At 37.2% G+C, this 17,863-nt stretch overlaps 1 protein-coding gene across 1 annotated transcript in view; it reads right to left on the bottom strand.

The window, feature by feature from the left end:
- aopep (aminopeptidase O (putative)) overlaps positions 1-17,863 on the bottom strand; it is a 112,213-nt gene that overhangs the window by 75,002 nt on the left and 19,348 nt on the right. Inside the window, exons 5-8 of the mRNA XM_073818688.1 lie at positions 9,970-10,159; positions 8,386-8,492; positions 2,345-2,447; positions 2,150-2,257 (exon numbers count right to left, since the gene is read on the bottom strand). Of these exons, the coding sequence (XP_073674789.1) occupies positions 2,150-2,257; positions 2,345-2,447; positions 8,386-8,492; positions 9,970-10,159 (508 nt within the window). The remainder of the gene's footprint in view (positions 1-2,149; positions 2,258-2,344; positions 2,448-8,385; positions 8,493-9,969; positions 10,160-17,863) is intronic.

The following is a 17,863-nucleotide window of genomic DNA, read 5'->3' as shown; positions in this document are numbered from 1 at the left end:
GGTTAGATTTGTGTACATTTTATAAAAATAAAAGATCAGAAGGATTATTGATTCAGATTTATTTTCACAGCCTTCTTTGATCATATTTACCAAGGGTATGAATAGTTTTGAGCACAACTGTATATAGGGGAGACCGGGGATGAAATCAGTGGTTGTTTGAGCTAGATCTCTCAAACGTTGATATATGGTCGCCACATTAGTCTACTATAAATAAAACTCCCTTGGACGCGTACTGCATAATCACAGATTATGTATGTAAAATACAAAGAGTTCTGTTGTTACAACCTACCCCACTACTGGGTTGAGTTGTAACACAGGCTGGGGATAAATGTAAAAATGTGAAGTAATTTGCTGAAATAAGACCCACACTTCCAATTTATGCAAAAACTTGATTGAAGAACAAAGAATAATCAGTTTTGTTTTTTTTATATATAAAATGAACTTTATTTAGCACAAAAACAATTGCTGTGTGTGCTTTCCAGGACAAAGATGGTTTCACTCAGTATGCAGTTTTAATAATCTAAAAAAAGGTTTAATATTTATGAATTAGATTAGAAACGTGTCCTGCTTTCATTTTGACAACACTAATTTTATTTTGGCCGCCTAACATGAGGAATATTCCACATAAGTGTTGCCACATGAAGTTCTGAAGGTGAAAAAAAAGCTGATTTATTCCATGTGTTATTCTGTAATTCTTAATGACATTACCACGTAAAAGCTATTAAAGGAGTAGTTCACTTTCAGAACAACAATTTACAGATAATTTACTCACCCACTTGTCATCCAAGATGTTTATGTCTTTTTTTCTTCAGTCGTCAAGAAATTATGTTTTTTAAGATAAACATTTCTGGAAATTTCTCCATATAATGGACTTAAATGGTGCCCCGATTTTCGAATCTTCAAAATGCAGTTTTAATGCAGTTTAAATGCAGCTTCAAATGGCTGTAAACGATCCCAGCCGACGAAGAAGGGTCTTGTCTACCGAAACGTCCGGTCATTTTCTTAGAAAAATATGTTTTTTTATACCTTTTAAGACCTGAAACTCGTCCAGCATTAGGGCTTGTAGTGCGCGTTCCCGACTCCACGCGTGACGTATGCGAAACTACAGACCCAGTGTTTACAAAGCGAACTTGAGAAGAGAGAAGAGCAACGCAATCAAATACTCTTTAGCAACAAGGTACAACATAAAGTACAATGATGTTGGACGACTTTGAAGCTGGAGGAGCACATGAGATGGAGTTTTTCACCGTTTCCTACCTTTTAGAGCCGGAATACACAGACGATGAACTCTGTCAGAGAGAGAATACTGCGGTGACGACACAAGCCTCGGGCAGACCGCGTTCAAACGAGACGAGATGGTGGTGCAAGTGTGTGCCAGCCACTTCCAACGGAGCAGGAATCTCAGTGCTGTCACGACTGGACCACATCTGTTCCACTGTTACAAACGATCGGCGAGTGATGGGACTGCTTCAAGCATTCGCTGCGTTACGGAGCACAGTGGACATAGTATGTGGAGTCGGGAACGCGCACTACAAACCCTAGTGCTGGAAGAGTTTCAGTGCTTAAAAGGTATGTAAAAAATATATTTTTCTAAGAAAATGACTGAACGTTTCGGTAGACAAGACCCTTCTTCGTCGGCTGGGATTGTTTACAGCCATTTGAAGCCACATTTAAACTGTATTTAAATGGCATTTTGAAGAATGAAAAATCGGGGCACCATTTAAGTCCATTATATGGAGAAATTTCCCAAATTTGAGATGTTTATCACAAAAAATATAATTTCTTGACTGAAGAAAAAAAGACAAATATCTTGGATGTCAAGGGGGTGAGTAAATTATCTGTAAATTGTTGTTCTGAAAGTGAACTACTCCTTTAACTGTTTCCTGTATTTACCATAAGCTATTTTAACTCTCATTTGGTGCAGGTGAGTGTTACTTTTGGACCCGACTGCAACTATGTGTCAAAAATCTCTGTCTCAAATCGAGTTAAGTATTACACCTTTAAGGGAATTGGTGCATTCTTTCACTGACACAATCTGATGAAATGACGGTGAGATTGAAACACTGGCCAAAATACGCAGATGCCGTCCAACAGCAACATTTGCATTCTGGCTAAATGAGCAGACAGCTCTCGTGCATTACAAGCTCACCTGAGACAGAATGAGCTGCCCGTGGAATTTTCCCACAAACACTTTGAAGAAGTGTAGGAACTTCTCCTCGCCAACCTGATCAGCCAGAAACTTCAAGAGGAAGTAGCCCTGAGAGAAAAGAGAGAGAGCAAATCTACACAACCCGAATATTCCAAATGTCCCAGAGGACTCTACGCTCTGAGCTTTCAGACGTACCTTCAGATAGTGCACCTGCATGAAGGGCTTTTCTGGGTTGAGGGCATGTTTCACTACCGATGCACCAGACTCGCTCACCTCCCCTGTGTTCTCTTTATTGGGCCTGAATGCAAATACACAAACATATGCAAACACACAAACACCACATGAATCAGACTGTGGTCTGATAAGGCAAAGTGCTGCATCTACAGTGCCCTGCATAAGAATATACTTACATCAGCATGCACAAAAACCTCCTAATAGTTTACTAAGTGTAGAAACAATTGCATTCATGAAACCATTATGTCCCTGATAGTCTCTGTGCACAGCACCAGAGATTACAGTAATGCTCCCTTTTTATGGCTCTTCAGTGCATACAGTAAGTGCAGACTGAGAATAGTGTATGATTAGGTGCGTGTCCACTAGATTTGCATAAAACTTTCACAATATTTTATAGATGTTGATTAAAAAACTACTGTAAAATGATGGCGCTTTCATTAACCAATGTTACGCAACTAAAGCGGTAAGAAAATGGCAAGGAAAAGCCCTTATACTTGTAGGCGGCCACATATAAGGTGTTTCTTGGAGGTTATAGTACACTGAAAAAATGATCGAAAAAAGTACTCCAGGTGAGCTGTAAATGTGAAAAAAAAAACTTTCCATTGCGTTTTTGTGAAATATTCCTTTTTCGAGTTGCCTGAAAGACAACCTCATTTGAATGTAAAAACTTTTTTGCAATATATGGGAGTTTTATATGGGAGAACTAGTGTTAAATCACAAGACTCAAGGTGCAAGCAATTTTTATATATGAAAATAACTCTATTCAGTGAATTCTCCTACTTTTCTTAGTAATATCTAGTGCCAGTTTTTAAGGAAGTAACAATTTTGTTCTCTTTGACTCGTTGGATGTAAACAGTGCTTATTTGCGAATGTTTTATGCAATAAGTAAAATGCGCAACTTTGGATGGAAACCCAGCTAGTAAATAAGTTAATATTGAGTTAATATTAACTTTTTCCCTTCTAATATTGACTTTTTTTGAGTAACATTTTCAACGTAATGTTGCCAGTAACTTTGTGAACATATCTGCAATGAAAGACCAATGAAATGAAAATAGCTGAATAGCCAAACTGCAAAGTAGAATTGCTGTTGCACATTTAGTTCCTGAATGAATCAATTGATGATTCATGAACAAACTGGTTTATTGAATTATTCAGTGTAAATTACTCACAAAAGTAATCCACTATAAATGACTAATTATTTCTTTAATAAAAAGTAATCAGATTAATAATTACTTTACTTTGAAGTTGCCTTCAAGTTTGCTTTACTTTTAAAGTTATCAAACCTAAAAAATACACTACAAAGTGAAACTCAGTACTTTCAGTAATTTAATATTGACTTAAAAATTACATAACAGCGAAGAGAACTTAAAATGTTCCATCATTTTTGATCATACAGAAATAAAGTAATACATTATTTGAAACTGCAAAGGGTCTACTTTTATTTGTATACACTTGCAATATCAATAAAACTTTTGCTTTTGTAAAATAAAGAAAACAAACAGGGTACACTTTCTGCCGTCATGGCCTTCGTGATATTATTTCTGAAATGTGCCACAAAAATGAATGAAAACTCAGTGAATACTTGACACAGAAATGAGAAATATATCTAAAGAAACCTTAAAGTGTAAGTCATATCAAAAACAAATATTCTCTCATAAAGTAATCCGTATTAAACCAACGTGAGGTACAGTCTTTCCCATCTGAGCTCATTATTTTTGTGAGATGCGTGAACACGTAGGCTAAATGGCTACAACCCCTCCGTAAAAAAAAAGGCAGCAAGATTCATCAAATTCATCTAGGCTTCTTTTTGCTTTTGGAAGAAGACACACTGTGAGGAATCAAGAGGAATTTACCTCAGAAGAAGAATGTGACACAACACAACGCAACACACAGCTTGATCCAGTGGAGGATATCATTGGTAAGTCATCTATTCTTACTTATATAGTGTTATTGTGACAACTTGTATGTATTTACTACTTGGACTGCTCCCAAACTATAATGCCATGATGACTAAAATATGTGAAATCGAGTGCAACATTTTGAAATATGATAGACAACCTTTCACTGCATCTAAATGCATTTTAGCTCACATTCTCCGGTGACTTATTAAAGGGCATACTGACATGCAAAACAAATTTAATAAAATGCATTTTACTGCTTTTTCTTAACATTGCATTTGTAACTTAAGTAACATCTTTTTATTGACACTAGTAACTGTAATCAAATTACATAAATTTAAAATGTAACACATTACATTACTGCATTATCAAGGAAAAAAGTAATTATAATACAGTAACATGTAATGCATTATTCCCAACTCTGTTCCCTACTATAAATTACAGCATGAAATACAGTAAACGAAAAGAGTAGCACATACAAATTACATTTATACCTTTTAATGGTCATGATAAGTACAAAATAAGTACCAACTCAGCGAGTATAAAATTTTGTTTTTGTTCCAAGATGAATCAGTGTTTTGAACAACTTGGTTGAATGAATGATTCAATTACTTACTCAAACTTGTCGCCACCTACTCTATGTAATCTCTATAAAAAGCCACTAAATCCCTGACTGTTTGAGAACTGTTGAATAGTTACCAATGAATCATAACATGAACTGGCAAATTTAGATACTGAAATGTAGGGCACTTTTGACATTTTTAAGCATCAGACAGGCTTTATTCTCAAGGTTCAGACCGATAGAGCGTTTCCTTCCTACAGCCAAAGGTACTGTAGATTGCGAGAGACAAACAGAGCTTTGAGTGCTGGCCATCTCTGCGTGTGCTGACGACCTCGGTTAAAAACTATTGATCTTCTTTGGGAGATTAACTGGTCGTGCCAATAAAAGGCTCTTGTAAAGATTTGGTCGATACTCAGGCGCCGCTAACACAGACAACAGCAATTTTTTTTAACCTTTTTTCTTGTAGACAAATGGGCGTGTGGCTATATGTGTGCAGTGTTTTTCCAGCCTTCATAACCTGCTTTTGTTTGTTTCTTTGTGTCACAGATTTGATAGTGATAAAGAGCAGTATGATTGATCATGCTCTAATGCCTTATCTCTCTGAGCATGTGCCCCCACTGCAGGTTTACGCTGTCGAATTCCACAGAGAAATAAAGCAAGATCTGGGAAAAGGGACAGATGCCTTCCCATATATGGAGATGAGAAAATAGTTTCTGTCTGATCCACTAGTAAAGCTTATTCAGAAAAACTCTAATAAACTAAATCTTTTCCTGAGTGTTCTGATTGCACCTTCCAAGTCTCTATGATCCATATGATAACTACATTAATTATTTTTTAATAATTAAATACATTAATCAAAGAGTCATAAGAACTCAAATTATTATATTATCATCATCAACATCAACTGCTCATTTACATGAACAACAGCAAATAATACGTATGTGCTGCCGCTTTTAGATCCTCCAGATTACAGTTACAGGTCTAGAGGAGTCAAGATGGCTTCAGCTACCTTCTTTCTGTATTTGGGACACTCACTTATGCTTGTACATTATTGATGCTTACATTTGGTTTCCCTCCAAAAATAAAGAGCAACGTCTTCCTCCCTTCCTCTCTCTCTGTCTCACTGTATGGGAGGGAGTGATAAGGGTGAGCTCCTTTAAAAGGAATGCATTATTCCTCCTGGTAACACAGGCTTTTGCATGTGCATTTGTGGAAGTGCCCACAGCAGCCCAATGAAAAGGGTGACAGGTATTCATTGAACACAATAGGCAGCCTTCCTTTCCAGAAGGATGCATAGATGAACGAAAAAATAAGCAGATATTCTCAAGTGTCAAAATCAATGAAAGTGACTAACGTCTACTGTGTGTCCACATTTTTTAGTTGATGTCTGAGTGACTTTTTCCACAGTTGAATTAATGTTTTGTGTCAGCACAATGCAGCCATGGTAAAATAAGGTCTAGTGGTAAAAAAAAAAAAAAAATGTCTGAATGCTTTCACTTTCAACATTAGTTTCTTGGTATTAGTTGCCACTCTCTTTTGAACACACGTATATTAGTGAAAGCCAGAGATTATGGTTTATAAAGTTCTAAATATGGATATTTTTCTTACACAAACACATTGATCGGATCCTTGTGGAGAACTTTTTATGATGGATTTATGCACTTTATTGTACTTCAAAATCTCAACACCCATCTACTGCTATTATAATGCTTGGAAGAGCCAGAAGATTTTTGAATATAACTCTGATTGTACTCGTTTGAAAGAAGAAAGTCATATATGGTACACCTAGGATGCTTGAGGGTGAGTAAATCATGTGGTAATTTTCATTTTTGGGTGAAATATCCCTTTAAGGCCTGTTCACACTGTTTTCTTTGTCTTAGTATTACTTACTGAATAGTTTACATGACACTTCAATGTTTTATTCACAAAACAGGCATTTTTCCAGACTGTCTGAACATTTTATCCCTGAGATTATAGTGGGTGTGGGCCCCTCAAAGCGGAGGAAGGGCCAGACACATGCTGTCAGGTGGATCTTCAAAACCTGCTGGTATTGTGACAGCTGAATTCCTGACAAGCTCTATCATTCTATCACACACACTCTCATTTTCTCGCTGTTAAAAGTTAAGCCGGGTTAATCTACTCCTACCTCAAACCTACATAACCTTGTGTGATTCTGTGCCCTTCATATGAGAACATTACATTACATCTCATATCAAATAATACTGTTGCATTAACATGCCTGAAATTATTCTGTGAATGTCACAACTATTTCAAGCTCTTGCTTTAATGTATTCTCAGAGTGCCTGGAAATTCGATTGCATATATACGGTTTTTCAATATACTGTTTCCGGCAGAACATTAGTTACATATTATGTCACTGTTTTTTGCTTTAGGACCCACAAACTGCCTGCTTTGCTTCAGAAAAATTCTTCAGGTCCCACAAATTATTTGGTTTTCCAGCATCTTTTGCATATTTGAACCCTTTCCAACAATGACTGTATGATTTTGAGATCCATCTTTTCACACTGAGGACAACTGAGAGTCACTGAAGGAAGCAGAAGGCATTAAAAACCTGGAGGTGAAAACTTTTTAAATTTGAAGATCAGGGTAAATTGAACTTATTTTGTTTTCTGGGAAACGTGTAAGGGCAGTACTGAATTAACGATATTTAGTCAAAATAAGAAAAATAAGATAAGAAAAACACATCTTCATTCTGTTCAAAAGTTTTTGATTTTTGATTTTTCCTTCTGAAGCATCAGTGAGTGTTTGAACCTTCTGTAATACTTGTCTAGTCCCTCAGTTGTTCTCGGTGTGAAAAGATGGATCTCAAAATCATACAGTCATTGTTGGAAAGGGTTCAAATATGCAAAAGATGCTGGAAAACCAAAGAATTTGTGGAACCTGAAGGATTTTTCTGATGGACAGCAGCCAGTTTAACTGTTTAGGACAAACAAACAACACAGTATTATAAATCATGCGTATGTAACTTTTGAACAGGGTAATTTTTATAAAATTCAACTATTATATTTTTCTTGTGGACTACATGTAAACATCTTATGCAAAACATCTTTATGGCTTCAGTGTATGACTGTTAGCGCGAGCTAAATTAAAGTGATTATTACATTTTAAATATGGATATTTTTCTTACAAAAATGCATCGATCCGCTACAGGAGGCCTTTATTCACCCCTCGGAGCCGTGTGAGGCACTTTTTATTATGGATGGATGAATGCACTTTGTTGGACTTGTTTTGGACTGTTGAAGAGAAACACCTGACCATGCTGACAATTTTAATATAACTCCGACTGCATTCGACTGAAAGGAGGAAGTCATATACACCTAGGATGCCTTGAGGATGAGTAAATAATGGGCTAATTTTCATTTTTGGGTGAACTAGCCCTTTAAGAGTGAACTTTAGGTTTAATTGTGGACTGTTATGTATGCAAATGATAAAGTAATGAGGGCATAAAGACTGAGAGACTGGCAGTTAGAGGAGGAGAATAGCAAAAGGCGAAACGGAGTGAGAGACACGGTCAGTCATACCTGAGGACCTGCAGCTGTTCTTCAGAGTTCTGTAACTCGTCATTCAGTCTCCTCCAACACAGCAAAGCCTTTAACTGTCTCTGCTCCTCAGCCTCTTTACATCCCAACTGAGAAAGACAGAGAAAAAGAGAACACAAGAAAGCCAACTAAATGAAATTAATCTAAACAGAGCATTTTGTCAACATGGTGTAAGGACAGGATTAGTCCACTTCCAGAACAAAAATTTACAGGTAATGTACTCACCCCCTTGTCATCCAAGATGTTCATGTCTTTCTTTCTTCAGTCGTAAAGAAATTATGTTTTTTGAGGAAAACATTTCAGGATTTCTCTCTATATAATGGAATTCTATGGTGGCCCCAAGTTTGAACTTCCAAAATGCAGTTTAAATGCAGCTTCATATGGCTCTAAACGATCCCAGCCGAGGAAGAAGTGTCTTATCTATCGAAACGATCGGTTATTTTAGGGTATGTCAAAAAACTCCCATCTCGTTTTCGTCTTCAACTTCAAAATCATCCTACATCGCTGTTTTACCTTTTTTGGTAAAAGGCGTTTGATCTTCTTTGTATGTTCACTTTGTAAACACTGGGTCGGTACTTTTGCAGCGATGCAGAGTTTCTGCAAAGAGATGGAAGTTTTTCAACATACCCTAAATGTATTGACCCGGACAACCGATTGTTTCGCTAGGTAAGACACTCCTTCCTCAGCTGGGATCGTTTAGAGCCCTTTGAAGCTGCGTTTAAACTGCATTTTGGAAGTACAAACTTGGGGGCACCATAGAAGTCCATGATATGGAGAGAAATCCTGAAATGTTTTCCTCAAAAAACATAATTTCTTTATGACTGAAGAAAGAAAGACATGCACATCTTGGATGACAAGGGGGTAAGTACATTATCTGTACATTTTTGTTCTAAAAGTGAACTTATCCTTTAAAGTGTGTAATTTCTGCACCATTTGCATCATCAGATGGAACTAACAACTGTTTTCAGGAATGAACTGCCATTTGTCAGACAAACAGATCGAATCATGCAATTGGTTAGGCCAGTGTTGTCGGGCTGTTAAAGATGCTCCAAATGAGCGATGTTTTGATAGCGCCACAGAGCTGTAGTGTTTACAATCAACCTATGAATGACCTACTGATAGCGGCCTCTGCATATTAAACTGGGAAAAGAGAAAGTCATTGAAAACATCAATAAAATTACACACTTCAGCTTTAAATGCCGCTTGTTGAAAAACGTATTGGAAACATTCCATCAGCACAACAATAGTTTTCAATTCAAAGCCGGCAAACATAGATTATAAATACATTCTGAATGCACTGAAGTGCTGTGTTGATGTGGAACACAATCACTCTCCGTGAGCTCGAGTTTGTGACTCATTATTAGCTATCTCAGTCATTACAGGAAGTGAAGTCTTCCAGTTAATGGTGAAAATTTAATTTCAAACTCATTTTGTACTCTGACCAGTCAGCATGTGCTTTAATAGGTGTGTAATGAACTTTGGTCAACATGCTGCATTTAAGATTTTTTTGGTGATTTTTGCTGCTTGAGAGGCGACAGGAAGAAAAAAATGAATGGGGCATGATACCTTCTGAACATGGCTCCAGAACACATCCTCTAAATAAGTGGCAAAACCCTCGCTGATCCATTCTTCCGTCCAATCCCGTGCTCCGATGGCCAGCCCAAACCAGGAATGGGCGATTTCGTGGCACAATCTCGCCGCACAGAGATTCCTCTCACCCGTTAGCACGCTTTGAGACAGGAAGACGATATGTGGACTGAAAAACAAGAGAAAACAAAGTCAGATGATTTATTTTCTTATTTGAACGTGAAAAACAGACTAGGGTTGGACGTCATGGTTGTATTTGGTCTGCTAACAAATCATTGGTTCTAACATTACTGCGGGTGCTGAGAATTTGGAGCTCTGACTTCAGCTCTGATCTAGTTATAACATGTTATAAAACCCAGCCACCCTGAAAGAACATCAAAGTGTGGGATTTTCTCTCCTGTAGACAGACTGTCGTTAAGGAGGTGGAGCTCTCAGCCAAAATGAGGCCTGTTTGCTGCCAGTGGATTTCAGAGTAGCCACCCGTGCCGCACCCTTCACCAAACAATCCGGGTGCGTTTGCTAATAGCAGCAAATTACAAGACGTATAACCGTGGTCAGATGTTACTGTGATAAGTTCCACTACGAAACATGCTGTAAGCTGGAAAAAATGTCCACTGGAAGATAAGGCTCTTTCTTTCAACTGTGTGAGAAAAAAAAAATGACCTCAGGATTCAGTCTGCACATAAAACCATATGAAATATGGTATTGTTTGCCTCCTCACCCGAAATTACCTTGAGTGACCTTTTCAACCAGATAGGTTTGTGTGTTTCGTTCAGCAAATGGGCTGTTATCAAGACCATGTTCCAAACAAAGTTCCTACGAGTCAGGAAAAACAAACCCGTTTCTTTTGTGTCCTAAGGCTTCGGGTCGACCACATAATGCTCTTCGAATGTGACACATACCGCCGTAGATAGCCGCGAGCACTTTTTCCCCCTCACAAAATGAGCCTGATAAAATAATCTGAGAGTTTTATGAATGTCTTTTTACCTTTTGAGCCAGACATTCACCTTGCCTAGGTCTGGAAAGAGTTTTATTTTATTTTTTTCATGCTCACTGTTGCTTTCTTTACACAATGACCACAGCAACCAGCAGGAAATCAATAAAATAGGTTGGCCTTGACTCTTGAGTTGAAGGTGGCAGGCATGGCTTTCATTCACACTGTTATGGCTCCCCAAAGTCATCGATATGTTATTTTAGCAGGATTCTGTGTGCCCAAAGAGTTCTCACTAAAGTAGAGCTAAGGGACTAAGGGAAAAAGCCCAGTCTCTGGATATAGATGACAGAAAATGCCCAATGCTGTTAAGGAGAAGTGTTAAACAACAGAAGCTTGTTCTTTAAAAGTGGACACTGTCCAAATGCCAGAAAAAGGGATTTCTTCAGCAGCTACAAAACCTTCTTTTCACAAGTGGAGCACCAGAGTCTGGTCACTATGAAAGCCTATTTTTGTCACTGAATAAAAAAAAAAAAAAAGGTAATTGCAACTTTTTAATCTCACAATTCGGACTTTTGTTCTAGGAATTTGCGAGTTAACATCTCACAATTCAGACTTTTATTTTTAGAATTGTGTGATACAAATTTGCAATTCTGACTTTTGTTCTCAGAATTGTGAGATATAAACTTGCAATCGCAAGTTATAATGATACAAACTTGCAATTCTGAGAACTAGTCACAATTCTTAGAAATGAAGTCAGAATGGCAAGATATAAAATCATAATTTAGACTTTTTTATCAGAATTGTGAGTTAAAGGAGAACTCCGGTGTGATATTGACCTAAAGTGTATTGAATCATGATACCGAGTGTGAACGTACCTTGCATATTTCATCTCGGTTTGTGTCCAGCTGTCCGAAATCTGGGGTCAGTTAGCCGATGCTCACAACAGGCTGTCTATGAGAGTGAACAGGGCATCGGAAAAGCCATGTAAATAAATCACTGTTTTACGCCATTTACGAGGCACAAAGTAGCTCCACACTTCATCGGTAGACTTCCTAGGGCCCTGACATTTAAAACGAGACATTGAGAACTCATAAAAAGCACCGGTAGTTTATTTACAGGAAGATTTATACAGACATCTTCCACCAGGAACAGAGCAGTCGCCGCCATCTTAAATGTAGTCACGATAAGTCGAGTGTCGAGCACGAAGGAAACTACAACCTGATACGTTGATAACCTGATAAATTCATTGGTGCTCGACACTCGACTTATCGTGACTAAGTTCAGGATGGCGGCTACCGGATTTTCTTTCCCAGGTACTGTCTGTATAAATCTTCTTGTAAATAAACTACCGGTGCTTTTTCTGAGTTCTCAATGTCTCGTTTTAAATGTCAGGGCCCTAGGAAGTCTACCGATGAAGTGCGGAGCTACTTTGTGCCTCGTAAATGGCGTAAAACAGTGATTTATTTACATGGCTCCTTCGATGCCCGATTGACTTTCATTGACAACCTGTTGTGAGCATCGGCTAACTGACCCCAGATTTCGGACAGCTGGACACAAACCGAGATGAAATATGCAAGGTACGTTCACACTCGGTATCATGATTCAATACACTTTAGGTCAATATCACACCGGAGTTCTCCTTTAACATCTCACAATTTTAATTTTATTTTCAGAATTTCGTGATACAAACTTGCAATTCTGACTTTTGTTCTCAGAACTGTGAGATATAAACTTGCAATCGTGAGTTATAATTCTGAACTGCGTGATACAAACTTGCAATTCTGAGAAATAAGTCGGAATGGCAAGATATTAACATAATTCTGACATTTTCATGACAAACTTGCCATTCTGACTTTTGTCCTCACATTTCCGAGAAAAACAATTCAGAATTAAACATTTTTAATCACACAATTTATTTATTTATTTTTTTTTAGCAAAAACAGGCTTCCATAGGTCACTGATTATCTGATGTATATTTCTCACTATGGCAAGCTCTAACCTGATTGGCCAACATTACACAACTTTTAGGTGTAACAGGAACACATTTTTTGTTGTTATTGTTGTTATTAGTCCATCTAGAAACAAAATCATGTTGACAAGGTACCAGGTTGAGACAACAAATTATGAAATAATCACTAGATCTGCTTGAAATTGCCAGATGGACAGACAGATGGATGGACGGACAGATGAATGGACAGATAGATTGTGGGAAGCAGGGCTGTCACTAACGATTATTTTGGTAATTCTGTAGTCGGTCGATTATTCTGACGATTAATCGTGTAGTCTGATAATTATATATATATTTAATTAGTAATAAAAAATAGACCTATGCTAAAAATAGCCAATAATAGCCAAAATGGGCAATAATAATTGGTTCAAATAAAGTATCAAAAGCAAGAAGTCATACGGTTTTATTGAACAAAACTGTGAAAATACACAATTATAAACAATAAACCAATGTACATTATGTATTATATCAAATGCCTGCAGAGGGTGCCAGCGACCTGAATATTGTTTTTACACATAAATGCACAATCTAATACTTGTTTAATATTGACTAAACAACGTTTAATTCAAAATGTCCACCTAAATTTTATTATTTGGCCATTTCTCTAAGACAGAAATGCTACAGCCACTGTAATCTCTTGAATATGTGGACATCAAAATGTGTAAACTCAGAATGAGGGTTTGAGCTTTTATTTTGAAATCACGATGAACAGTTAACATATTGAGAAAAATAATGATGTATTATCTTATTATATGTGTTTGCATAGATTTTTAAATTATTCACCTTACAAATCTGATGAAATGGCGAACGTTCCCAGATTACCGTAATAATATGCAGAGATGGAGTTTAAGACTGTCCGCACATGTAAATGAAAGCTGTTTGTGTGGAGCAGCATTTACTGTGAACGGAGCCACTCTGACAAGTACGTATGTAAAACACACGCATGTAAATAATTAAAGTGCATATATTTATTTAACTGAATCATAACATTTGTGAATTCACAATAGCATTATGTCTTCTTATGATTTTATGGGTTTAATATAACGCGCATTATGGATTCTTGTCACTTCCGGTATTTTGCTACTTACTCGATACAGGCAAATTAGCCTTTTTCACACTTCCGTGTTTCTGGCTTCCGGATTGGCACTTGGGTGGGTAAAAGTTTTTCCGGTGACAACAGCGGCCGTACTTAACAAGAATAAGTTCAGGAATCAAAGTCTATTTTTACAAATTAGATATTATGAAAATACTGGAACTGCCTGTGTTTTACTATTCAAAGCGTAAACATTTCAAAAGTAAATTTTTGCATCAGCTTTCATCTCAAATACTAGTTTGCTTATTTCTGAATTTGCCACTTATAATTTATAGTTTTGAGTTTTGCCATCCTGTCTGTTTGATGCTGGCTGTGCATTATAAATCTCCACATTATTTTTTTGCAATTTTTATTATTATTATTAAAGTAATATTGTATTTCTACTTGCTCTCCTTTGCATTGTTAACATGATGGTTGAAAATGTACATTGTATAATGTGCCCAAAGAAGAGATGACTCAGATTAATGGCTTTATTCCTTTTGGATCAGAATTACGTTGTTGTACTTACGTTGTTGAGTTTATGCTTCAACCGGACTCAGAATTGTTTAATTTATTCTTGGAAAAAAGTGCATCTGGATATAAATGCTGTCATAATTTATCATGACATAGTCATTCGAGGGAAATGACCAAGTAAATTGCGATAATATGCTCAAATGTACCGGCAATGGAGAACAGAAACCATCCGGCACGATGTTGAGCATATTATCTCGACGAGTCAGCGGTTTGAGTGGCCATATAAATTACAAACAAGTAAAATGTTATTTCTTTGTTTATTATATAACAGCAACTTGAAAAAACAGACAAAACAGAAAAAGGTAAAAATCATTATTTGAGAAAAAGGGCATACTAATATAATAGTAGCGAAACTAACTTTTTCCTGTACTGATGTAATCTCCGATTTTTGTGAAAAAGGCTAGGAATCGTGACAGTTCTAGTGGGAAGTGAATTAAAGCTCATCCAAAACTGAACTACACAGGTTTTCTTTTACATGATGCCACACACAAGCAAGCACATGTATATCAATAAACCACTGCAACAATTCGTAGAAGATATCTTTACTGAAAGGCAGAGGAATCACGTCCTTTCATCCAAGAACAGGATATCACCACCTGCCCTGTAATTACTAGAGGAAACACTGAAAGTGGAATGCAATGGTTCAGATTTCAAAATCATCATCATACTCCTCTCAACATGGAATGTCAGATTTATGGAGGAGGAAAGCTTGGTGGGAATAAATCATTTTCCATCTACATTAAGCTTCTTTGTTTATTTGTACCCTGTCTAATTCTGTTTTCTTTTTCCGGTAAAAATATCAAAACATACAAGATAAGATTTAGAAGCAAAATTGCTTAAAGAGATAGTTATGTCGATCCAAACCTGTATGACTTTTTCCATATGCGGAATACAAAACAATATTGGACCCCATTAACATTCACTGCAAGGGGAAAAAAAACACTTTCTTTTGTGTTCCACAGAAGAAAGTATGCATGCCTTTAAGGCTATGCTCAAGATACTTTATTTAAAATCTATATCTAACAAAAAAAAAAACACTAATATGTACATATGTGAGATATATTCCCTGAAAAAAGCAAGTCTTACAAACTAAAACACAATTTGCTTTGCTTTTAGCTTTTATTTAGAATAAGATGAATCCATGTGTTCTAAGATGAGTCTAATCTTTCCACTGACCTTACTGGGGACAAAATCAGAAGGCCAAAAGTGGTCATACATGCAAAAGAGTTGACGTAACAAACGACTACTGCACGTGCTTCAACAGCTGTACTTTTGTTTGTCTGTACAGTACTTTTTTGCAGTATTGCTGAAGCAAGATCTCAAAACTGTCCCACATCCTTTCTGCTGTGAACTGGAGGAAAACCTTGACTCCAATTAATTTTTAACAGCAAATATTGCACACCCATGAAACTAGTCATGCTATGGTATTTCACAACTAGGTATATGACATTTACGCCTTTTTTGAAACTCAAGTTTGCTTGAATTGACTTCTAAACAAACTTAAAAACACCCGGTGAGTCAATAAGTGGACGTTTGTGCACTTTAAAAAGTCCAATCTTAGTCAGAGTAAAGCAATATTTTGCCTTTTTAAATGTCATGTAAATGCTTTGGTCTGAAATTATGCCAGTCTGATTTTTGGAAAGTCAAACTAAATGGCCTAGATAAAGCAATGACGCTCATCATTGTCCTTTACAGTATAAATGTTGACCGAATCAAAATAATTAGCTTATGAGGTGAATATGAATTTAATATATTATAAATTCAGAAAAACACATTTCCAAAAAGTTATAAATTGATTTGCATTTTAATGAGTGAAATAAGTATTTGCTTATAAGTATCTACTAAATAAGTATCAATCAGCAAGATTTCTGGCTCCCGAGTCTCTTTTATACAGGCAACGAGCTGAGATTAGGAGCACTCTCTTACAGGGAGTGCTCCTAATCTAAGCTTGTTACCAGTATAAAAGACACTTGTCCATGGAAGCAATCAATCAATCAGATTCCAAACTCTCCACCATGGCCAAGACCAAAGAGCTGTCCAAGGATGTCAGGGACAAGACTGTAGACCAACACAAGGCTGGAATGGGCTACAAGACCATCGGCAAGCAGCTTTGTGAGAAGGTGACAACAGTTGGTGCGATTATTCGCAAATGGAAGAAACACAAAATAACTGTCAAACTCCCTTGGTCTGGGGCTCCATGAAAGATCTCACCTCGTGGAGTTTCAATGATCATGAGACACTGAGGAATCAGCCCAGAACTACATGGGAGGATCTTGTCAATGATCTCAAGGCAGCTGGGACCATAGTCACCAAGAAAATAACTGGTAACACACTATGCCATGAAGGACTGAAATCCTGCAGTGCCTGCAATGTCCCCCTGCTCAAGAAAGCACATGTACAGGCCCGTCTGAAGTTTGCCAATGAACATCAGAATGATTCAGAGGAGAACTGGGTGAAAGTGTTGAGAAAAGAATTGAATTGAGAGAGAATTGAGAAAGAATTGAGCTCTTTGGCATCAATTTAACTCGCCGTGTTTGGAGGAGGAGGAATGCTGCCTATGACCCCAAGAACACCATCCCCACTGTCAAACATAAAGGTGGACACATTATGCTTTAAGGGTGTTTTTCTGCTAAGGGGACAGGACAACTGCACCCCATCAAAGAGACGATAGATGGGGCCATGTCAAATTCTTGGGTGAGAACCTCCTTCCCTCAGCCAGGGCATTGAAAATGGGTCATGGATGGGTATTCTCATTGACAATGACCCAAAACCCTGGGCCAAGGCAACAAATGAGTGGCTCAAGAAAAAGCACATTAAGGTCCTGGAGTGGCCTAGCCAGTCTCCAAACTTGCTGATTGATAGGGGATCAAATACTTATTTCACTCATTAAAATGCAAATCAATTTATAACTTTTTTTTAAATGTGTTTTTCTGGATTTTTTGTTGTTATTCTGTCTATTACTGTTCAAATAAACCTACCATTAAAATTATAGAATGATCATTTCTTTGTCAGTGGGCAAACTTACAAAATCAGTAGGGTATCAAATAATTTTTTCCCTCACTGCATATAATCATGTTTGAAAGGTCATGCACGATTAGTTATTCATCTTTGTATTTTGGTTCAGAAAGGTAGGCTAGGCCATGTGTGACCTTTTCAATGTGACTACAGAATGTGTGAAGTCGAGCTAGTGCAAGACAAGCATTTGTGGTTAAGATAAGACCCTTGTTCCGTGGTTGGGATTGTGTAGAGCCCTTTAAAGCTGCATTGAAACTGCAGTTTGGACTTCAACCCATTGATCCCTATTGAACTTCACTATGTGGAGAAA

This window comes from Garra rufa, chromosome 15 (assembly GCF_049309525.1).
Source record: "Garra rufa chromosome 15, GarRuf1.0, whole genome shotgun sequence".
Taxonomy (NCBI): domain Eukaryota; kingdom Metazoa; phylum Chordata; class Actinopteri; order Cypriniformes; family Cyprinidae; genus Garra; species Garra rufa.
The sequence above is the reverse complement of the archived record's forward strand: the minus strand, read 5'-3'. Positions and strand labels throughout refer to the sequence as shown.